The 25,446-nt window shown below is 44.9% G+C and overlaps 1 protein-coding gene across 2 annotated transcripts in view; it reads left to right on the forward strand.

Moving 5' to 3' along the window:
• Positions 1-25,446, forward strand: part of LOC147437521 (MADS-box protein GGM13-like) — a 179,012-nt gene that overhangs the window by 88,946 nt on the left and 64,620 nt on the right. For both annotated transcript variants that reach the window (XM_086485957.1, XM_086485956.1), the window contains exon 9: positions 14,402-14,466. In XM_086485957.1, the coding sequence (XP_086342083.1) occupies positions 14,402-14,466 (65 nt within the window). The remainder of the gene's footprint in view (positions 1-14,401; positions 14,467-25,446) is intronic.

Consider the following 25,446-nt stretch of genomic DNA (forward strand, 5'->3'; position numbering starts at 1 on the left):
ACCCATCCTTTTGGACAAGAAGCACCAGAGAAAAAAACACAAAGAACTTGGTTGAATGACCCCCTTAGCCAAAAGATCATTGACTTGAGTTATAATCTTTTCCTGCTGTCCTGCACTAACTCTATAAGGGGGTCTATTAGGTGGCAAACTCCTTGGTTCAAGGTCAATGCACGATCCTTAGGTTGCTGAGAAAAAATATTACTCAGTAAACTTTCAGTAAAAAAAATCAGAGCTAGATTAAAACAAGTTCAACCTCTCTTCCTCCAATCCAAACAAGTTAGACTTAGTCGCAGGCCAATCCCTCTCTGTGAACAAAATTAAACAAGAGAAAGGTGTGTTTTTATTAATTTGGAAAGTGTAGAAGTAGACACAATGGGAATTAACTCCACCTTATGAAACTGACAAGTCACTAACAAGATGGTAAAACAATGCAACAGTACCACAATTAGGGAAAAACAACAAACTGAACGGAAACAAAACACTTTAATCAAGGCATAGTGTGGCATCCATAGTACTATTTCTTTTTATATTGATGATGATTATGATTACAACTTTTCATGTGAGCCCAACTCACATAATCTAAATAAAAGTAGCACCCTAACTAATTTCATAGGCACTCGGGTCCAAAAGCACTTAAAAAATTGCCGAAAAGCCCAAAAGGAGTTAAAAAATTCGAAGTTGCAAACTGACACCCAGAATAGCAATAAACTGCCACGTCAGCACCTCCATAGGTCATACAGTGCAATATCATCAGTATCTACTCAGCTTTGGCCTTCAGATTATGCTCCTATTGCCTCTACTTTGCTCGAGTTGGGTTTAGTCTTGAGATGTCATCATTTTGTGATTATTATTTTTTTCGAGAAAAAGATCCTTCTATTAGTTGATGAAACTGCCCATAGGGCTACAATTACCTCTACTAGAGAGGGCTACAACAATCATAAGGGGAGACTCTCCCAATGATAAAACAGCATATGTACAATGAGGCTAAATCAGGAGATGGGAGGAGGGAAAAGCCACACAGGGTGACGGTAGTGCCATTTGAGCACACCCTAGGAAGCCAGAGTCGTAGGAGAGTCTCTCTAAACTCCTGCATGCGGTCCGAGCTGCCCTGGAATCTCTCGAACTGTCCCCTGAGAGTATGGATCAGCTCTAGCCAAAGATCTGGAACTGTCTGTGCTGGTGGTACATGGAAACCCTCAAAGATGCTGAAGGAGCGGGCCCGGGAGATGAACAAGAGTGTCAGGCCGCAGATGAGCTCCCAACACTCCTCTCTCTCATTGAACCACTCCTATGGAGTAAGCTCTGTTAGCAGGATGGAGTGTAGGTTGACCCCCCTGCATCACTATCATCCTCCTGGTGGAGGATAGCTCAAATTGTAGTGTCGGGCCCGTGAGAGTGGACCAAGTAGCTGCCTCCCAAGTGTACTGCCGTGCTGTGGAAAGAGCTGGCACAAGCCGAAGGACACGAAGCCAAACATGTTGTGCCATAGGACAGTCCCAAAGACAATGACGCTGACTCACAAGCTGCGCATGCTACCGAGAGACCACTGTACAAGCTTGGTCCCCACTGCTGTAGCTCTATGTATAACCAGCCACTGGAACAAAGTGGTGTCCCACAACCTCGCCCAAAAAGCTGACAAGAACTCAACTGTGAGACCCTCCTCCTGCCAATGAGGTGCTGTAGCACCACGAGCCTCTCTCCGTGCTGCCAGTATGTGACATCCAAGTTGAACAGTGTACTGAAAGAAAGGGACACCTGGATGGTCGGCCGAGGCGAAAGGGTCCCTCCAAAATCACTCTCCAGGATCCCACTGCACTCGTGCCAGTGGACAGCTCTCCCAAGCCCACAGCCTCCAGTGGCCAGTCTCAAGAGCTGCTGGGTCAGGATCTATGACACTAGTCCTCCCACAAATGCCCACAACTCGTATCCTCTGAAAACAGCACTCTGCTACCTATGGGGCCTCTACAGAAACTTGGTGTAAACAACCCTCACCCTCTAGCTCGAAAAACAGGGAGGGTACAGTCTCTGAGCAAGCTCAAACTGCAATGAGGACCTCCAGTCGCGTGAAGGCCCCTATCCATATGGGCGTTACTGACTTGAGAGGTGTGAGCCACTCAGTTGGTACTGCCTCTGTGATGTCCTGACACATGCTCTGCACCCCTCTCATGCCCTGTAGTAGCTGGATGCTCTGAAGCTCCTCTGACAAGCCTGAGAACTGTAGCCAACCACCTAAAGTGTGTGTTGAACACTCTGCCATGGCACCCCAAGAAACATGAGGCCTACTACCAACCAAGTGGCCTCTCTGAGTGATAACCATGGGGTTCCAAACAAGGGGCTCTCTCAAGCGCTCCTCCATGCAATTAAGGTGGTGCTGCTCCAGGCCCTTCGTAGCTGCTCCCAAGAGCGGAGCAGACTCACAGCAAAACGGTCCTCTAGTCTCCTGCTCAAGCCTCTGTGCATCTCTGTGAAAATCCATCTGGTCGAAGGTCTCCAAGGGCCTCCAGCTTGAGGCACTCTAGCACTAAGCCGCTGAAGCAAAAACTCCTTCCAGGGCTCCTCCCTTGGAAGCAATCCTCTGACAACAAACTTCTCAAGAAGAGCTCTGCTCTGTTGTGTTGGGTCTATGATCCACAACCCCCCTTTAGAACAAGGTAGAGTGATGACTTGCCATGCCACTTTGGCCCTGGCTATCTGAGTGTCGTTCCCTGACCAAAGGAAATTCCTGATCAGCCTCTCTACCTGGCTGATGTAAGAACTTAAAAAGATGGACAACAAGATGTGATATACCACATAGTATCCAACAACCCCTGGTTGGCCACTATAGCTCTGCCTGCCAGAGAAAGTGGTGCGCGCTCCAATGTAATAGCTTCCTCCTGATGGACAAGAGGAGGGGAGCAATCTGCTGCTCAGGAGACAAGTCAAGTCAACCTGACAGCCCAAGTATCAAACTACAGTCCCTGGGGGAATCCATCTGAAACCCTCACCTGACAGCCAATCAGGCATAGGAGCATAGGAGCTGTAACATTTAATGGCCTAGTAACTTGTGTGTAGCGGAAAATAGCATGAACATAGTGAGCATTTCATTAGAATAGATTCCTAATGAGAATAACAAGAGTGCTTGGGTGGAGAGAGTAACAAAAAGCATAACACCTAGTTAGATAGCATGAACAATACTTCAAAGAGAGAGAAATTAAGCAATTGACAACAGTTGAGGACCGGATTTGCATGGTGCCGGTCCCCCCTCCAAAAGGCTTTGTATTATGGTTTCTCCCATCAAGAGAGACATTTTACAATACAATTCTTTGTGTTTCTTCAATACTAGCTAGTACAATGAAGATGGAAACTTCAAGCACTAAGTAAAACACTTATCAAATACAACATCGATTCCCTCACGGTCTCAGACCCAAGACCTCATACACCTTCGAAGATGGTGAGAGCTAGCGGGGTATGAGGATAGTTTGAGAAGGAGTAGTCTTACGAGAAAGATGTACATCTCCTCACATAATCACTCATATTAGCATAGCTTAGCTTAGTAATTAGCATGGTAGAGGAGATGAGCATGCATTGAAGCTTGGCTCTTGGTTGGATTTGCATCACAAAGCCAAGAGTTGTTGGTGTAGGCCTCCCTTCTCACAAGCTTGGAGTAGGTGATAAGCTTTCCATTAAAGCTTGAGAGAAGAGAGAGAGTCTTCTTACTCCACACATAGACTAGTGTGAGTGTGTAATGCAATAACGCCTTGAGAAAATCAACCCCCTCTCTCTCTTGGTCAACCCCTCTTGCTATTTGCTCATGCAAACACCCCATTGGACCTCCCCAAGCTTAGCCAATAGGATTTTAGGAGTATAAGTGATAGCCTTCTGACATGTGTCCCCCTTTCCCCTTTTGTGAGAGCTTTAGGTAATTGATTAATGCAACTAAACTCTCATTGGACCCCTTTGTCTCCTGGCCAATAGGAATCAGGCAAGCCATTGGGCTGCTGAATGCTCATTGGACCCCTTGGGAGACTATCCAATAGTCTTCTAGAGAGCTTAATTCTTATTGGCTCTTTTATTAAGTGTTTTTAAATCAATTAAACTAGATTTACTCTAGCCTAATTCTCATTGGTCCACCTCCAAGGCCATCCAATAGGATTTGAGTACACCTTGTCGGCATCTGGGCTAGGGAGCTGACATGTGTCCCTCATTCCCTTTGTGTAAAGGGAGCTTGTGTGTGTGTGTGTGTGTGTGTGTGTGTGTGTGTGTGTCGTTTCCCCAGGCATGAAGTGCTTTCGTATGTCGCAACCATGGCCTACCAATCAGCAAGGGATAACCTCCCTCTACCTGGGGAAGATGAACTACCACAAAATCCAAGTCAAAAGTGAAATCTTGTACCTTCAGAGGCACCTTGTCGACTATGCCCACTGGGTAGACTGTTCTTTGATCAGCCAATGTAACAGTGAAAGAAGCAGGTTGGGTAGGCTGTAGACCTAAGGCCCTCATAGTGAATTCGGGCATCAAATTGATTCCAGATCCACCCTCAACGATGACGCCAGATAGCTACTGTCCAAGAATAGATACAGTGAGACGAGGACTTTTATAATCGGTGAGAGGAGCAGTTGGATAGGATATCAAGTAAGACTCTGAGGGCTGTATAGGGAGGTGCCCGCCACTAGGCCCAGCCCCCGGGTACAGAGACTGAATGACTGACAGGGTGTCACTTCTAAGTGTTGCGTCAAGCTTTAGCATGTCGTATAGTGACACCTGCTGAAAAGTATTTTTCAAGATGGCTTCTGCTGTGGGCTTGGCGCCTTCGAACTGGGCTCCTTTTGGGACCTTAATCTGTTCCAAGTCAGCCACTGCTTCTAAGAAGGCTCCATAAATGTCAGATAACAAGGAAGTTGGTTTGCTCTGAGCAATTGGGAAGGACTTGTCCTTTGGGTCAGGTAGACCAGATTGAGGAAGTGGAGACTGGCGAGGTGGACCTGTGGGTAGACTGAGACCAAGAGCTGCTCTTTGTGCCCGAGTAAGGACACCAGCAGGCTCCTCCACTTGCAGAGGCTTAACCACATGAGTAGCAGGTGAAGGTTAAGGCACGGTGTTCACAGTAATCAAATTTATCTTTGGAAAGGTGAATTCGGGCTGGTTCTGAGTCGAGCCTGAAGACGTGAATGCCCTTTGCTTGGGACAATCCTTACAGTAGTGATCCTTCGAATCAGGGCAATGACGACAAGGAGGGGACCCCTTGGGTAAAGGACACTTGCTCTGATAATGCCCATATTCTCCGCATCTGTAGCAGAGTATGGGCCAATTGGAAGGACGAAACGGGGGATGAGGTGGTTGCTGCATGGAGTTGGAGGCTGAGGTGTAGAAACTTTGGGGAACTGAGGGAGTACTGGCATGATAAAAGTTGTGGGGTGCAAAGTTGTTGTGCATACCTTGCTGCATAGGGGGTGTTGTCAGCAGAGGAGGCAACTGGTTTTGATGGCCGTAGGGTGAGACCATGTTGGATGCAGGTGCTAGCCCTTGTTGGAGAGAAAGACCAAGATTTTGCTGTATTTGTCGCAATCCCTTGAGGTAGTAACAATCCTTATCCTCATGTCTAGATTTTTCACAGAAGTGGCAGTAAACCCGAAGGGGGCATTCCTGTGGGGGGTGCCCTGGAGAGCGGCATGAGCTACACCAAACCATAGCCTTAGTCTCTTGCTGACACTTGAGCTCTTCTAACTCGCGCTTAATCTGTTCCAATGCCTCATTATGTGTAGGCTTCTCTTGTCTAAGAGAGAAGGACGTCTCCTCTTGAAGAGCTCGTTGTAGCTTTAGGGCTTCTAGTTCCCTACGTAAAGAAGTTAAAGGATCAGTAGGACTACCTTCCGAGAACACAGAGGGAGTATCTATTTGAGGAGAGTTGTTGAAGAGCTTCCTAGCCCCCTCTATTCTAGTAGCAGTTGCAATGAACTCGTCGAGAGTGTCGTCGGGTCGGAGACTCTCTCGGAGTTTTTGCTGAGAAGTTTTGGGAAGCGCCTTCTCCATCCACTTTTTCACCATGAATTCACCTGGTTGTTGGGGAAGCTTGGCCACCAGTGACTTAGTATTAGTCATAAGCTCCGCAAAAGTCTCCTGAGGCTTGAGCACCATGTTGGCCAACTCATCCAACACCTTCTCCTGGTAGTCACCCGGCCTGAAAGCTGCACAGAACTGTTGTCTTAAGGCTGCCCAAGTTGCAAAATGGTTCTCTGCAAATTGGTTGTACCATTTATTTGCTAGGCCATCCAGGGTGGATGGAAATAGTACCAAGTAAGCATCTTCTCTGTTCAGCCCACGTCCCCTACAGAGAGATACAAATCTTCTTGCATGGTCGTCAGCATCTTCTGAAGAAAGCCCTTTGAAGGTAGGGAACTTGATGTTCACCTTGGCCAAAACACTAGCTAGTGGCTCCATGATTCCTTGTTGAGTCTGTTTCACAATAGCTTGCTGTAGCAGAATAGGAGAGAGCTTTTCTGGAGAAGGTGATCGCGACGATGGGGAACCTGATGAAGGAATGGGTGATGTGATATGTGGAGGTATAGGTGATGAGGTTGAAGGATTTCTACAAGGTGTCAAAGGTCGTCTTCTATGATAGTACTTCAGAGGGCTCAGTAGTGGGCTTTGACGCTCAATTGACCTCCTTGTATGTGTCATGCAGTGACCACCAGTCCAACCAAGTTTGGGCAAGAAACTTGTGACAGGTAGACTCCACCAAACCAACCAGGTAAATGACTAGACTCAGCTAGACCAAGGACGAGACCAGGGACGAGGAAGGCTAGACCAGGGTCGAGGAGGTCTAGACCAGGGACGAGGAGGACTAGACCAAGGTCGAGGAGATCTAGACCAGGGACGAGGAGGACTATACCAGGGTCGAGGAGGTCTAGACCAGGGACGAGGATAAGTTGGACCAGGGCGAGAAAGGACTAGACCAAGGACTAATGGACCAGGTGAGAGGGGAACATTGCAAGGCAAGGTCGGCGAAGAAGGCAGGCGAAGCTAGATCAACCTAACCAGCTTCACGATTTGCACCTCACAGAGTGAGATTTCAGTTGTGGTCCCACCGTGATCGCCAAAATGAGAGCACCTGTAGCGCGGATAATATGTCGTGCTCTCTACAGTGTGGGTGCCCCTCAGTGCAATGTGCGAGACAATCTCACTCAAACAAATGGAAACTCTCTCAAACAGAATGAAACACAGAAACAATGGATAACAACAGAGACACAATAGTGGACCAGAACATGTGGACTCGACTAGCTCAAAGAACCGTGTACAGACTCTGGCGTGGCAGCACTCACAGCTCCAGCCCAGGACTCACAGGTACAATGGGGTTGTCCAGGCTCAGATGTGCAGGGATGGTGCTAATGTGCTCTGTGTAAGACTCTCTCTAGACGACTACGTACAAGATAAGATAATGATAATGACCCAACGGCTACTACTCATAGATACAATCATAAAGAGCCACCAACGGCCCATAAATGTCAGCCAGCTAAGTGTGACCTGGCCACATGTCCACTAGGCCACCCTCCGTATCCCTGCCACGTGTCACTGCCCAAGTGTCCGTCCAGTGTGAACAGACCAGACCAACTGTACTAACTATAACTGTGTCCTATGAAAGTGACACTGTAGCCTGCTACAGACTCGCCCCGTGCTATGTAGGGATGCATGAAGACTTTTTGGGATACACACAAAGCATCCAATTTCCCTAATGTTTGACCTTTGGGTACAACCTTTGAATTTTGGAACCTTAGCATTTTGGAAGTCTTAATGGGCTAAACCTTAGGGTCTTTTTAAGCCCATTGTTGCACATTGCTCTTTTGCAGATGGCCCCCCCCTTTGGATCCCTACTGTGGCCGGTGTACCAACTTAACCAATATTCTAGATTTTTTTCCCCTGGCACTTCCCCGTACTTCCCCATATTAAATGATCAGTTTAACATGAGAAAATCATTTAGGAGAATAAGATATTAGTTATTATGACAGGAGCACTACCAACCAAGAAAGCCACTGTCTTTATCCACTTGATTAGTGCGCCTGATGCACAACAAAAAGTCTCAAGAGCCTGCTCACACCTGTGAAGATTGGCCTCCTGGCTGTCCAAGTACAAAGTTGAGTCGTCTGCAAACTCAGCATCGAGTAGCTCGTCGCCCCGAATAGGGAGCGCTAAGCCACGTAGACCAACCTGCTGTGAAACCAAAAAATTGCTCATTGCCTCAGCATAGAACAGAAAGTGGAAGGGGGCATGAGAGCATCCCTGTCTGACCTAACGTATGAGCATGAAACGATCACCTCTACCACCTGCCAAAAGTACACCACTGTGTGCCCGTTTGTAAAGAGCAGACACACCTCTGATCCAGGCATGTGAGAAGCCCGTCTTGCATAGAGTGCCCTCAAAAATAGAAGATGAAGACTGAGCCGCCTCTTGCAACTTTGAAACATCATGGGCTAGTGTCTGATCTATGTGAAAATGAGCATACTCTTCTTGTAACCATCCTGGTGGAAGCTCCTCAAAGGGTAAGTTCTGAGACATAGCAGAGTGCCTTGGCGTGGTTGGAGAGTCGGGTGAAAGGAGGCTAAGGGAAGAGGTGAGACAGTGGTGAACTCCTGCAAAGGAGATTTCTTTCCCCTTCTATGATGTGTTATAGGTTCACCGAGGCCGATGGCTTCCATCGAGGGCCAACAGAAGTATGGTCCTCATTGATTGCCACACTTGCATCTGGAGGATGCAAGTCATTGATCTCAGCTAGAGGAGCATGGAAAGAGGGTGTATCCTCACGCAAGGGTTGAGTAGATACCACATAGCACGGCAGCGAGGTGGTAGCCTCCATCAACTGCAGAAGATCTTCATCGCACCCATCAGGTGTGGTAGGCTGCTCCAAGTCAGGGTTGGACTCCACTGACAAAGAACTATGATGAACCACTAGATGCATACCTCCTTCAAGTCGAATTGGTTGCATTGGGGAGCCAAGAGTATGTATCCACATGGTGTCGTTTGCCCAATCGTGGATTGCCTTTGTGTGCCGCAACCAAGGTCTACCGATGAGCAAGGGAAAACCTCCCTCAACCTGGGAAAGACGAACCACAACAAAATCCAAGTTAAACGTGAAGTCTTGTACCTGCATATGCACCTTGTCTACTATGCCCACTTGGTACAGGGCAGGTAGGTTGCAGACCTAAAGCCAATGTAATGAACTCCGGCATCAGATTGATGCCAGATCCACCATCAACAATGACACCGGAAAATTAGCGCCCAAGAATAGATACAGTGAGACAAGGACTCTTGTAATCGGTGAGGGGAGGGGCAAGAAAGGAAATCCGGTAGGACTCTGAGGGCTGAACATGGAGGTGCCCGCCACCAGGTTCAGCACTATAGAGACTGAATGACTGTAAGGGTGTCACTTCTTAGATTTGCATCGAGCCGGAGCATGTCATAAAGTGACACTTGCTGAAAGGTGTTCTTCAAGATGGCTTCTGCTGTCGGCTTGGTTCCTTTGATCTGGGTTTCCTTTGCTCTTTTGATCTGTTGTAAGTCAGCCACTGCTTCCAAGGAGGCCCCATCAATATCAGTTAGCATGGAGGGAGGGCGGCTTTTAACGCTAGTGAATTGCTCATCAGTTGGGTCAGGTGTACTAGGTTGTGGAAGTGGAGATGGACGAAGTGGACCTTTTGGAAGGCTGAGACAAAGAGCTGCTCTTTGTGCCCGAGTGAGGACGCCAGCAGGCTCCTCCACTTGCTATGGCCTATCCTTAGGGGTAACCACATGAGTAGCAGGGGACGGCTAAGGGATGGTGCTTACTGCTTTCAGGTTGAGATTTGGAAACGTGAAGTCTTGTTGGTTCTGACTTGGGCCTGAAGACGTGGATGCCCTTTGCTTGGGACAATCTTTACTGTAGTTTTACTGTATTGGTCCTTAGCCTCAGGGCAATGATGGCAAGGAGGGGACCCTTCAGGTAAAGAACATTTGCTTTGATAATACTCATATTCTCTGCATTTGTAGCATAAAATGGGCCGATTTGATGGACGAAACGGGGACGAGGTGGTCTTTGCTCCTGCTACATAGAGGTGGAGGCTGAGGTGTAGAAGCCTTGAGGGGCTGAGAGAGCATTGGCATGATAAAAACTTTGAGACGGAAAAGTGCTTGGCATATCTTGCATAGGAGGGGTATTCAACAAAGGTGGCATGTGGTTTGGATGGCCATAGGGAGAAATCATGTTGGATGCAGGTGCTAGCCCTTGTTGAAGAGTAGGACCAAGACTTTGTTGTATTTGTCGCAATCCTTTGAGGTAGTAGTAATCCTTATCCTCATGTCTTGCCTTTTCACAAAAGTGGCAATAAGCCCGAAGGGGGCATTCAAGTGCAGGGTGCCCTGGAGAGCGGCATGAGCTACACCAGACCATAGCCTTAGTCTCCTGATGAGACTTGAGCTCTTCTAGCTCGCGCTTGATCTGTTCCAACGCCTCGTGATGTGGAGGCTTCTGTTGTCTAAGAGAGAAGGACCTCTCCTCTTGAAGAGCTCGTTGTAGCTTTAGGGCTTCTAGTTCCCTGCGTAAAGAAGTCAAGGGGTCAGATGGATTTTAACTCCTCAAGGGTGGCTTCAGGTCGGAGACTCTCTCTGAGTTTTTGTTGGGAAGTCTTAGGAAGAGCCTTCTCTACCCATTTCTTGACCATAAATTCGCCTGGTTGCTGGGGAATCTTAGCAGCCAGAGATTCTTGGAAGTCCCCTATTCTGAAGGCTTTACAGAAATGCTTTCGTAATGTAGCCCAAGTCGTAAAATGGTTCTCAGCAAACTGACTATACCATTTATCAGCTAGGCCATCCAACGTTGATGGGAAGAGCACTAGGTAGGCGTCTTCTCTGTTGAGCCCACGACCCCTGCAGAGAGAGACAAATCTCCCAGCATGGTCGTCTGCATCCTCTGTGGAGAGTCCTCTAAAAGTCGGAAACTTTATATTTACCTTAGCCAAGACGCTTGTGAGCTCCTCCCTGGCCGTCTGGGCAGGAGCCTAGTGGTGCTCAAGGGCTTGCTGTAACACAGTGGTTGAGCACTTTGCTGGGGAAGGTGACCAAGGAGGTGTAGAACTGGTTGAAGAAATGGAGGTAGTCGCGTGAAAAGAAGGTAGGGGTAATGGGGTTGATGGACTTCTGCTTGGCACAAAGGGTTGACACTTTCTGTGGTAGTACTTCAGAGGACTTACCAGTGGACTTTGTCGATCCTTGGACCGCCTCGCATGTGTCATGCAGTAATCGAATCAACCCAAGCTTTGGGCAACTAAGACTTTAGACTGAGGTGGTCCAGACTCCACTAGACCAATGCGAGTGACCAACATGAGCGACTAGACCAAGACGAGTGACTGGACCGGGGCGAGTAACTAGTCCGGGACGAGTGACTAGGCCAGGGCGAGTGACTAGACCAGCTGGTCGAGTTGGTCGAGAGGAAGCTGGACTAGACCAAGCTAGACTTGGATCATAGCAGGTGAGACCAACAAACCAACACAGGCGAGAGCTTAAACCAGCTAGTTTCTCAACCTGGCAATGGAGTGAGACTTCAGTTGAGGTCCCACCGGGCAGCGTGCCAAAAATGAGAGCACCTCTAGCGGAGAGAATGTGTCGTGCTCTCTACAGTGGGTGCTCTTCAGTGCAGTGTACGTGGAATCTCACTCCAACACGATGAAAACACAGAAGACAATGAATAACACAGCAAAACACGACTCAGCGGTAGAACTGAACAACATGGGACTCGACTAACTCCAAGAGACCAGTACAGACCCTGGCATGGCAGCACACTCAGCTCCAGCCCAGAACTCACAGGTATAGTGGGGGTGTCGAGGCTCAATTGTGCAGGGGTGGTGTAGACGTATTGTGCGTGAACTCCAGATACTACACTCAAGAACTGATGACCATACGAAGAAGATGATGATACCTTGATCGAAACCAACTATGGATATATACAATCATGAAGAGACACCAACGGCAGCAAAATATCCACTCCAGCTAAGTGTATCTCTGAACTGTGATGGTGGTGCGCTGGCCACGGTGTTGACTGGACCACCACCCGTATCCCTGCCACGTGTCATCGACCAGGCAAGAGTCCGTCCAGTATGAACCCCAACCCAACTATAACTAATTGCCTATCCCGTGCTAGTGACACTGTAGCCCTGCTACCATTGTCATTTATTTTATTTTTACTTGTTTTCCCCAAAACTCTTGAAAAGTTGCAAGTGGACATTGCATGGCTAGTGTGAAACGTTTGCGGCCAAACGGGTTTCTCACATTGGGAATCTAGGTCGGTCAGTCTAGGACTAGTCGGGCCAATTAGCACTGAATGCTGATGAGTATGGAATCCTGTGTGAACCAAATGGAATTTGGGCCATTCAGCAAGTCACTTACAACTTTATAAATTGGTGGGAACTAGAAATTAAACCAAAAGGAGAAAATTTGACACATGGCAGTAGGAGAGCAACCTACAAGTCAACAGACACCCTCCAGACTCTCATCCCAAGAGGGGGCGCCCAAAAATGAGAGAGAAAGGCTGATTTTTAACATAAGTGACCTACAGTGTGTTGAGTAGTGCGTGCAGGTTCACAGCTTTAATAGAAAGCTTGCCTTCTCCTCTGTCTCATGTAGCGTGATGATTTTCTCTCGTGCATCTCTCTCTCCCAGTTACACATATGGTAATGTCCCACTAGTTCGGCTACTCAGATGATCATGTAGAGTTCTCGGGGTTTTATGTGCGTTTGCCAAGGCAAGAGCCTTCTAAATAGGTACCGGCTTAGCTAATTGCTAATCCCCCACAGATACGCACAGTTTCATCTTAAAGGATTGCAAAAACGGAGAGTTTTCTCACGTGAAAACTTGTCTGATTCAAAGAAGAACTGTCCCATTGTGTGCGGGAGCTCTTGGGACACGCGTAGACGTGTTTGCTTGGCTCAAAAAGGTCCAAAACAGAGAATTACAGCCAGCTGTGTTTTTCTGCAGTCTTAGGGTTTCGCAACTAAACTGCAACAAATCACCATGGGAGCCACGGCGAGGCCATTCTGTTACAGCTCACCAAAAAGCTTCTACAATGCGAGGGAATCCATCCTAGAGGTGTACTTTTGACCTACAGGGGTTTTGGTGCCGTTATGTTGCGGAAATCAGGTCGAAAACCTGCGATTTCAGCCCTTGACAGGTTTGAACAGCACGCTGAGAGTTTGATATCAGTGTTCGGATCGTCCATTTTCAGTTGAATAAAGAAACACCGAAAGGAGCGCCATCTTTGAGGCCTGCAGGGTGTCTATCTTCGTGTGCACAGTGATGATCTAGTCGCTTGACGCATCTACATTCTCTTTTCTTCTCAGCGCTCTGTCTAAAGTTAACAGGTAATTGAATTAGTACCACCTTCTACTATGTACAGACCGATTATATATTGTATAGTCCACGAGAAAATAAAAGTCTGCCACATCAACAACAGGGTCATATGCTGCCACCTCTTCAATCCGTACAGCACCATGAATCTTGCAACAAATCTTGCCACAATTCACAGCACATTCCACTCAGCTTTGACCTTCGGGTTCTTCTCGAGTCGGAGTAATTGCTCTCGATTACGCATGCAAAACAAACATAGCACCAATAATCTATAGACACCGACTCCATGCAGCGATGCCAATGACCATCCACATGATAGTACACTCACGAACCATACACTAGCACATATCTGATTGACTGTGAATTTCGGACAAGTAGTAATGAAATTTTCATCTTAGTTTGCATTGGAATGCATGACTTGAATCTTGATGACATCACCCATGAGCTTCAGCCTTGAAATCCTCCTCTCCATGAGGCAAGCATTTCAACTGTCAAATGTGTAATCACTTTGCCTTTGAGCCCCTTGGGTCAAGTGACTATCGCGAGTGACTAACTCTATCTTTTGTCTTTCATCAGGCCAAGCATGTGGTCTTGGCATATTTTGCTGATACGATGCAACAATTTGTTTTTTTAGTTTGTACTATTACATTAGAACATTTCCTTTAAAACTTTTCAAAAAGTGAGCTTAAATCTTGTGATTTTCTACACATCTTTACTCCTTGACTTTGGGCTATCTTGGTGGTCCTGCTCTATTCACCAATCGTTTGTGTAGAATCTATGTGCTCCCATGTAGGATTTCTTTCTTGATCATCCATGAATGTTCTCTTATCATGTTTTGCAAATAGACATAGAAGTTTATTATATAAAGTTCCATTGTTAAATATGATGTGTCTTTTCAAAAGTGTCGATGAGTAATCATAAGTTTTGCGATTTTGTATATTCTATATATCCTTAATTCCTAAGTTTGGTTGTCCATGTGCTTGTTCCTTGTCCACCATTTATGTTGCCTTGAATGCTCCATGAACAAAATTGAGCTTGAAAATTTTTATGCTTGTAGCAACGACTTCCAGAATTCGCATCTCATCAACTTCACCAATGGATTAATGGTGAAAACAATTATAGGTATGCTTTCCATGTACCTAAAACCTTCTAATGGCTATTATGGTTTATATACCTAACAAGTAAGTTGTGTTGCCCTTGGCTTGCAACTATTTTTGGCCCTTTTACGCATTTAGTTCATGTATATATTCACGCACGCACGCGCACACACACACACATACACACTATTTTTTGTAATGTGAGATTGAATTACAAATGGGAAATCTCAAGGCGAGGAAAACCCATAGAAAGTATTACAAACTGTAACTCAGAAACAGTCAAAGTAGATCTGGTAATGGCTAATAGGGAGCTCGTCCAAGTCATAGGCAACTTGAAGAGACTGTCTAAGAGATATCTTGAAAAAAGAAACATATTCCACTTGAATTTGTTGAAACATGAGGGAATTCCGTGCTCTCCACACTGTCCATAGTACTCAGAATCTAACCCAGCCGAAAAAGTATGCATACAAACCGAAGCAAAGGCAGAAGCACTCGAAAGATACAGAAAAATTTACCAAATTGTAAGCTAGGGAAACGCGAGCGAAGAGCTGAAGAGATGCTATCCACAAACTGTCGCGTACGAGAACAAGACCACAGTAGATGTGGAATATTCTCAATGCTTGCACCATAGCGATCGCATCGCAAAGAGGCCAATCTCCTAGAGCGCAATAATTTGCCAGGTGGAAGAACCCCAACAATACATCTCCACATAAACAATCGCTCCTTGAGAGGTAGCTTAGTATGCCACACTTTCATAGCTTTACCCCGCCACCAAGTAGCGCTTTTATTCATATTCCATACCTTGTTACAGTTTTCTTGGATCCAAGAAGATGACTGCAAATGATAGTACACTTTCTTTGCAAATATCGAACCAATCGAAGAATCGGCGTAGAGCTAATCGCAAATTCGATTATCTTCAACCAACGGTGGGATGGGAGATATAGAGTCGACCAACTCCTTAATGGTGTCCCACATGTGCCTATAGTGTAACACCAATCCAAACGTAAGAGCAGCCTGTCTGAACAAGAGCACCCGTCCTTCAACATCTATCACATCTGTTATCATGTCATTACCTTTGTGGCAGAGAAAGTAAGCCTGTCTAGGAGAGCGTTGAACAAGAGTCTGATCAAAAACTCTACTCCAATGCAAACTCTCCAGTCGAAGTGAATTTCCACAGGCGTCATCTCTACCATTTCACAACAATTCCCTCATGACCAACTTCCAATCTGCCACTAGACTGGAAGCAAAGGGACATCCCAGAATTGTAGCTTCAGCTTTACCAAAAACCACATCCCAATACGACGGCTGCCAATGGCCGAAGGCTGGCGTGGAAACCACGTGAGAGCACCAAAACGCAAGCATCTGCGTCCAGGGCTGTTTTTGCTCAACCAGCACCAACAACAAAGTAGCCTTCCTTGCCATAACATGAGAACACAAATGAAGGATATTCAGACCACCACAACGTTTTGGAGTACAGAGATTATCCATCGCAAGCAATCGCATGCCCTTTTTGTGAGAGGAAGTGGACCAGAAGTGCTCCAGAGCCCGAGACATGAAATCCCGAAGACGACGGGGTGGCCAATGCAACAATGGCAGGAAAAGTTGCATGTATGCCACCAAAATAGATCACACTATTCTGAGTCTTACATGGAGCGGCCAGGTAGACAATTCCCAATAATGCAATTTAGACCTCAGTTTATTCTCAAACCATTGCAACAACTTTGCATTGTTAACCGACCAAGCCAACAAATAACCAAGATACCTCACAATTTGATCAGGCTTCACTATCTCACCTAGCCATAACATAGCATGCCAATCCATTCGATGCAACGGCAACAATTTAGATTTTCAGAAATTCACTTGCAGACCTGCAGCCAACCCATAAACATGTACTGCTTCCATAACACAACGAACATCCTCAGGTTGATTTCTAGGCTAAAACATGGAGTCATCCGCATACGCTTGTGCCACAAAATGATCATAAGCTGGCAGTTGCAATCCATGTAGGCGACCAGATGCTGTTAAGGAGTCTAGATACAACAGCAGAGGATGTGTAGCAATAGCATATAACATGGCACTCAAAGGGCATCCTTGCCTGACCGATCGACCAAGATCTCATAACCAAGTCAGCTCACCGTCAAGAATTCCGGCAGATTCACTGTGTTCATAAAGAAAATAGACTACCCGACGCATCTTGGGCCCAAATCCCAAAGCCGTCACGATCTGAGTAATGAAGTCCCAATGAACAGTGTCAAATGCTTTCTCTATATATCAATCTGCATGATAAGCACATCTTATCCAGTATATTTTGCATACTCAATTCAAATAAAATCGTTAGCAATATTATCCATAATTTACCGACGAGGAATAAATCCATACTGAGCCGGATATATTCCGGAAAACAAATGGTCAGCAACACGTGTAGCTATCAATTTTGACAACAATTTGTAAGCGACCGGCATGAGCGTTATTGGATGCCAATGTGAAGTATGCACACAATGCTTGCTTAGGCAACAATTTCACCAGTCCTTTCCACAATTGCCGCAAAGATTGTGTGGTCCATGCATGATTTATCATGAAAAGGAGAGGTTGCTTAAGGGATTCCCAAAAGCGAAGGAAAAATTTAACCATAAGCCCGTCCCATCCAGGCGATTTCCAATGACCAAGATGCAACAAACTCTCGTGCAACTCATCCTTGTTAAAAGTGGCCTCAAGGGTAGCTACATCATTCATTGTCAATATAGGATGTACATAAGACAACAATAATTGTCTAGCTTACAAAACCTCACTTGAGGGAGCCTTAGGCTTGGCAAAAACTCGTTGAAAATGATCCACCATTGAGTCCGCCAATTGACTTTTCATGGTTGTCCATTGCCCAGCCTCGTCTTTAACCCTTTTGATAGAGGCGGATGTCCTCGAATGATGCAAATGCTTAAAGAATTGTTTTGATGAACAATCTTTATCCATAAAAGTGTATTGCCTAGATCTAATTTTCCATTTTTCAAGTTTCCTCTTTAGCTGCGCATAATTCCTCTTGTTCTAAATCACTAAGAGTTCTTATCTTCTTGCACTTTATTTCTCAACTGGCACATATACCATGAACCATAATCCTTTTTGACTGCCTAGATGCACATGACAAAACGATACCAAGCCACATCCACATCAATAAACATATGAGAGACAAGTGGGGGAATTTCCGCTTCAATCAAAGTTTGAAATGCCCTATGTGAAAGATATGCATTATTAATATGCAACAACCGCTTACGAAGGAGCGGGAAATCTACATCTAATGCCTCAAAATAGACCCAGAGCCAAAGAGGAAAATGATCAGATAAGGTGAAAGAACGATCAATCCTCATATCACATGCAAACATATCATATTGCGGAGTGCCCAGTAGATACCAACGATCCAATCGTGCTCTATATCCAGAGTGAGCATTATGAGTAAATGTATAACGCCGCTCTAAGGAGTGCGTGCTGGCCCATACATCCAAGACACCCGTATTACTGACCATAGCATCCCAACATATGCTAATGATCAGTTGTATTGTCTGTGTTTGCAGGTGCATTATTAAAATCCCCACACCAAAAAGCACGTGAACGCCAAGGGTATTTGACCAACTCTTGCCAAAGATGACTTCTTTGTGCCGATGGGATATAAGCATAAATACCAACAAATTCCAAAATATTCCCTTGGACAAGACATTGAACTACCATCCAACATCCCACCCGATCATTATGGGCTAAAACCGGCTTCAATTCATGACGCACCATCATCAAAACGTCCAAGAAAGAACCAGTACCAGCGTAAGCAATCCATAATCCCGCATAATACGAAGATTGACCAACAAAATCATGCTGATTATGCTCCTGTAACACCACTATATCTGCTTTATTTGTATGTACATAATGCCAAATTAACTTTCCACTTGTCGTGGTTGCATAATCCGCGCACATTATCCGTAAAGCATCTAAGAAGAGAATGCATCTGTACAGTATTTACAAGAGAAGCATGAGGCACTATCATCAAGTGGTATTGCCCATGGGCACATCTGCTTCCATACTAACAGTCAATAAAGTGGACTCCATATGCGTTCCTTGGTTGGGATTCTGATGCAGCAGCAATGACACAGATGTCGATCCAAGTAGAGCATCTTTATATGAGTGTACCACTTTGTCCCACGCTTCAACGAGCGACTTGTGATCATGAGATATAGATGCAAAAGGTCCACCACTTCTCGCATCCAAAGCAGGCACATAATTTCTTGAAATAGGCAAAACACCGAGGCTTAACTGGCTTCTTTGGAGTTTGCCAACCATCAATACAATCTGCCATTTTGGCTTTACCCTTGGTATCTGCCTTTGCAGTAGGATGTACATTAGGCATGCTTTTATTTTGATCTTTTCCCTGTTTGGCATGCATGCTTCCATTAGCTTCCCCCATATATGATCTCACAAATGAAGAGGAGGGAAAGACAACATGGGTTCCAGATGCAAGAACAGCAGAGGGTGGTAGTTTCAGCAAAGATTCTTGGCATTTAGAGTGCATATGGCCAAATTTTCCACAACTGAAACATGCACTTGCAAATTTTTTCCATTTGAATTTAAACGGCCTTTTGCCTATTATTGGATCACCAGAGTCAACCTTTATTCCTGACGGCATCAACTTATCCATATTCCACAATACACAAAATCAATTGAAATTAGTATCCAAGTTTGAGGGGCATATCACTTTGTCCAACTGAGCGGCTAGGAGAGGCAAGAAATGCTTCCCAAGTTCGTGGAAATCCAACTATTTCCACCCAAACTAAGCACCTGTGTCATATCAAGCTTTGATAGTCTTTAGTAAGTGCCCATGGCAATACATGTGTCATTTGCATATTGAAAAACAAGGGCGACATTTCCAATAATTGCGAGCGGGCTGCCATGTCTGCCAGTAACACCTCATAAAAACCACGGGCAAGCTTGTCTTTTCAATAGAAAATCAACCCATTGACCTAGCATCTTGCAAGGGAAGAACAAAATGACCGCATTCAACGCATACTGTGCAACCGGATCCATAAGCTACTGAACCGGAATAACCACTTACACACACACACTCTTTTCTTTTTTTGGTAAACCGATGTTTATTGATGGGAAATCTCAGCAAGAGGAAAATCCACCACAAAGAAAAGAGCATACAAACGAAGAGGGCTATGCTTCAAAAGGATGCAAGCCTAAAGAGAGCTCTAGAAACAGATGAAAAAGAGTTCAAAAGTATCTAGAGATAGGTCACCATTGTCAAAGCAGAACTGTAATGTCTGTCTCAAGGAGACCTTGAATGCAGCAAAGAGATCTGAGCAAGGTTGGCGAAACATCAACATTTACGAAGTTCCAGATACCCCAAAGTAACCAGAAGCGCACTCAAGAGAAGAAGACCTTATGAGATCCCTGGAAGACCTTATAAGCTTGTTTGTTGGAAGATTTTGAGGATGCAAGGAATGCCTAGATGGACAAGAGTCCCCCCATGGAGTTGCTCATTCTTGTTCAGGCCCTCATGAACCCAGTGGCACAGTATGCTCTCAATGCGGTTATTTTGTTCTTTCCAGGCAAGATTGGACCAATGGGTAGACTTCTTGCTTTAATGCAAGGCAATCAATGGTGTCTACTCTGGCGCTAGAGGATTCTATGAAGTTTTGTTGGCAAGCATTGATTCCCTTGTTACCATACATATGTGGTAGTGATATGGGTGAACACACTTAGGACCGCCGGGGCATTTTTTTCCCTCACGAGGAGGTTTTCCCCCGTGCATTGTATATACGCCCATCACTCTAGGGCTATCTTATCTTTCCATTGTACACTAAGCAATACTGCTCTCTGTTGTGTGCCTTGAGCTTCTTCATCTTCTCCAAGTTGTGTGTTTCCCTGCAACCCTATTTCCAGGTGGGAGGGTTGCTGCGAGAGCTGTTTTGCCTACGTCTGAGCAAGCTCGTTGGGATGTTAGAGATGCGCAGGCTCATGCATTGATTGCATTATCTGTGAAGCGCACTATTATTCCTCACATTCGTTCAACTAAATCTGCAAAACAGGCTTGGGATATTCTCGTTGCTCTTTATGCAAGTCGCAATGAGGCTAAAATTGCATTGCCATGTAAAGAGCTGGAGTCGAAGATTATGCATGAGGAAGATGAAATGGACACTTTCCTTGCTGGTATCAATAATATTAATGAGCAACTTATTTCTGTAGGTGAAGTCATTTCTAACAGTTCCCTTGTGCAAACTGTTCTTGATACTTTGCCAGATTCTTACCAAACTTTTACTAGTATTTGGATACTTGTTGCAAGAGTCACTTTCAAAAAAAATTTGTGCTAAACAGCGTGCAGTTGAACACGTCTTTATTGTTGTTCAAAGAAAAAGTGTTAATAGCAATGTAGCCACTTCTCATGATTCTTCGGCGAGTGGAAAATCACCTGTTTCCAATGCTTCTGCCGGCAACACCTCGTCTGGGAATTCTGGTGAAAAAGGCAAAAAGAAGATATGTTGCCATTATTGTAAAGCTAACGATCACTTGATCAAACAGTATCCAAAATTGAAGGCAAAAGAGGTTAAGAAGAAGGAGGTTGGTTCCACTACAAGTCCAACTATTGTAAAGTCCTTTGTGAAAGGAGATTGTGATGCTGATGTAGATGCAGAGTGGGCTTTTAGTGCAGAGTGCATTTATGATCCTTCTGTCCATGATGCATGTATATTAGTTGTTGCGGATTGACATGTGTGGTACTTTGATAGTGGTGCTACAAAGCACATTACCTCTCATCGTGACTTGTGTATCTCTCTCGAGAATGTCCCTCATGAGAATCCAGTCACTTGTGCCAACAATGCGGTGGAAAGATTGTGCTAACTGTTGCAAATGGCAATTCTTTCGCACTTGTTGATGCACTTTATGTACCTTGGATCAAGAAGAATCTTTTGTCTGTATCTGCACTTCTTAGGCTTCGTCTTGTTGTGAAATTTGTGAATGACAGATATACGGTTCATGACCTCAGTTTTTGTGATGAAATTGCTACATCTGGCATTTTATGTTGTAGAATGTATAAGCTCACTTCGTATGGCAAGTATAGGCAGAATTTCGCAAATGCAATTGTGGATTCAAAGGTTGTTTCAGATGCAAAACTTTGACATGCACGTTTTAGGCATCTGAATTTTGCTAATTTGCTGCGTTTGCAGAAATCTGATATGGTTGCTTCTTTGCCGTCTCTTGAAGCACCTATGAAGCATGTTTCTGAAGGTTGTATTTTGGATAAGATGCAGCATTTGAAGTTTCGAAAGGATGGTTCACTAAGGGCTACATGCAGGTTGCAACTTGCAACTTGTGCATAGTGATATTTGTGGGCCTATGCAAACTCCGTCCTTGGGAGATTACCCTTACTTCGTGACTTTCATTGATGATTACTCTAGGCATGCATGGGTGTATCCGCTTAAAGCTAAGTCCAAAGTGTTCATATGCTTCAAGCAATTTCTGGCTATGGTTGAAAATGTCTCAAAATGTACTATGGGTACCCTCCGTTCAGATCGAGGGGGGGAATATATGTCTCATGAGTTTAATGCATTTCTAGCTAGTCGTGGGATAAAATACCAATATACAGTGCCATATACACCTCAGCAAAATGGTGTTGCTGAAAGGAAGAAGAGGTCGTTATTACGGAGATGGCACGATGTATAGTCAAGAGTCAAGCTTTGCCACATTCGTTTTGGCTTGAGGCCATCATGTGTGCCACTTATGTACTCAACAGGTGTGCTACGAAAGCTTTGCAGTCTATGACTCCTTATGAAGCATGGAATGATAGAAAGCCATCTATTTATCACATACGCGTTTTTGGTTGTTTGGCTTATGTCTTGGTGCCACAAACGCATTGCAAAAAATTGGATGATAAGGTTGTCAAGTGCATTTTTGTTGGTTATAGTGCTGAAAGCAAAGGTTACAGGTTGTACCATCCGCAAATGCAATGCAGAAAATTAGATGAGGTTATACCATCCACAAACGAAGCGTATCTTGGTTTCACGTGATGTTGTGTTTGTGGAAGATTCTGTTCCGCCTTTGCTGTCATGTACTAGAGACATGTAAGCTCACAGGACATTTATGAAAGTTTCTTGCCTCTTTTTAGTGGTGGAAACTTTAATGTAAATTCCAATGAGGTAAATGTACAGCCTATGGGGGTTTCTAAAAATGCTACGGATCAGCCTATTACTTATGCAGATGTACTTGATGCGGAAAGGGCTGAGAATGAGCAGGCTAGAGGTATGTCAAAATGGTTGGTGCATACTTTGCATGATAGTAAATTGGATGCACCTTTGTCTAGTCATACTCGTTCGGGTTCTCGCCATGTATCTTATGCATCAGATTGCTATACTTTGGCTGCTTCTAGCTTATGTGATATAGAGGAACCTCTGTCTTTTGATGAAGCACAAAATTCAGAAAATTGAATGGCTGCCATGCAATCAGAATATGATGCACTTTCAGAAAATGACACATTGACTTTATGTGATTTGCCTCCTGGAAAAAAGGCCATCGGTATGAAGTGGGTTAACAAGTTGAAACGTAAGCCGGATGCTGAGATTGATCGCTATAATGCTCGACTTGCTGCAAAAGGTTATGCACAACAGAAAGGCATAGATTATGAAGAGACTTTCGCTCCCACTTGTCGTATGGCTACTGTATGTTTTCTATGTGCATTGGCAGCTCATTTTGGATGAGATGTACATCAATTAGACATTGTTATTGTTTTCTTGAATGGTGACATATTTGAGGAAGTTTATGTAACGCAGCCTCGCCGTTTTGTGAAGAAAGGATAAGAGGATAAAGTGTGTAAATGTAATAAAGCCTTGTATGGGTTGAAGCAGTCTCCTCGTGCTTGGTATGATAAAACAATAACAATTAGACATTGTTATTGTTTTCTTGAATGGTGACATATTTGAGGAAGTTTATGTAACGCAGCCTCGCCGTTTTGTGAAGAAAGGATAAGAGGATAAAGTGTGTAAATGCAATAAAGCCTTGTATGGGTTGAAGCAGTCTCCTCGTGCTTGGTATGATAAAGCTGACATTCGTTTGGTCAAATGAGGCTTTCATAACAATCCAACAGAAAGCACTTTGTATGTAAAGCATGAGGGTGATGTACTTCTCATTGTTGTTCTATATGTGGATGATTTGTTGATCACTGATCCGAATGAAACACATATTGCTAAATCTAAGGTTGATTTGAATGCTACTTTCAAAATGAAAGATTTAGGGATGTTGCATCATTACTTGGGCATACAGTTTAAGCAGTGTGATGGTGGGATTGCCTTGTCTCAAACACGTTACATAGAGACATTGCTAAGTTTGGACTTGAGGATTGCAAACCTATTGCCACTCCAATGGAAACAGGTTTGAAGTTGAGTCTTCATGATGCTGGTGATCCTGCCGATGTCACTCTTTACCAAATGCCTTATTTATGTATGCAATACGAGGCCGGTTATTCAGTTTGCAGTCTCACAGGTCATCAGATTTATGCATAGCCTAGGGTCTAAGCATTGGCAGGCTGTTAAGCGGATCTTTCTCTACTTGAGTGGCACTTTACATCTTGGATTGTTTTATCCCAAGGGGGGGTCATTGCCCCCAGATTTACATGCTTTTTGGCACTCAGATCGGACTGGTTGTTATGACACACGAGTGTCTACAAGTGGTTTTGTTTCATGCTCTACAGTTTATGCATATCGTGGTTGAGCAAGAAGCAACCTAATGTGGCCACTTCCAGTTGTGAGGCTGAGTACAAGGTAGTCTTCACAACTACGGTTGAGTGTGTGTGGCTCAGACGCCTTATGGCTGATTTGGGTGTTAGACAGGGCACTGCCAACATCATCTACACTGACAGTCAAAGCACATTTGCAGTTGCAAGTAACCTAGTTTTTCATGCTCGCACAAAGCACATTGAGGTGCATTATAACTATGTCAAGGAGAGACTCTCAGCAGCAATTTGAATGTCCTGAGCTTAACTTGCAACCTCCTCCTTTAGCTGTTCTAGAGCTTGTTGTTCCTAATGAGAAAGAGGTCTCCTCCAACCCTCCTTGGGGCTGCTACCTTGCTCGTTACTCCACCTTTGGATAAAGGCAAAGTCAAATCGGACAGTTCCCCAAACACTCTGAGCAAGGAAAGATTGTGGATTTGGGTGGAGGATCTCCTTGGGAGACTCCTAGGTGGTACATTCTTACAGAGATGTAGTGCTCATGTGGCTTCTTCATCCTCTATAGGCTTTCCTTCCTCTGATGCGGGCCTGCAAGATGTTGTAGTCACAAACCGCGACCTGTCGTTGTTGATGTGCCATCAACTTAGTCCATCCTTCCTTTGTTTTGTACATATCTCTCGAATGCATAGTTGTGTTAACTGCATTTCATACAATATGGGTGGGTTATGTAACTTTGCTACGTGGAGATTAACCTAGCACTATGTACATACATGTAAGGAAGATATTGTTATTTTGGAAGAGCACAATCATGCTCATATTTTGTGGGCTACTGGATAACATACGCTAGTTTGATAGGCTTCTCTGGTGTTTTGATAATGGTTAGGCATGAGCTGCAACCAATCCTAGCGTACAATCATCTGTTGGTTGTTGGATGGTAGTTCAATGTATGATCAACGGCCACATTTATGACTATGGTGGGATCTACGCGCATACACCCTCAGGGCAACGGGCTACATTGTGGTGTGCTATGTGTTCCTATTCATGGCTCTCCAATGCTTTTCTTTGTGGTGATTTTAACAATGCGCCCACGTCATTCACACACGTTGGGTGTGGAATTGCAGGATTGGACAGATCTCATGGCATGCACTCAAATGTTGGATTTGTGGAGCTTTTTGCATCCGGATGTTTCTGAGGACACTTTTCAGCATAACGCTCAATCTTCGTGTCATGCATGTTTAGATCGGTGGTATGTCCTCAATATGCAACAATATGATGAGTTTGTGTGGGAGATGTGCCTTGACCACACCT

Source organism: Adiantum capillus-veneris, chromosome 17, assembly GCF_014529385.1.
Source record: "Adiantum capillus-veneris isolate H3 chromosome 17, ASM1452938v2, whole genome shotgun sequence".
Lineage (NCBI taxonomy): Eukaryota > Viridiplantae > Streptophyta > Polypodiopsida > Polypodiales > Pteridaceae > Adiantum > Adiantum capillus-veneris.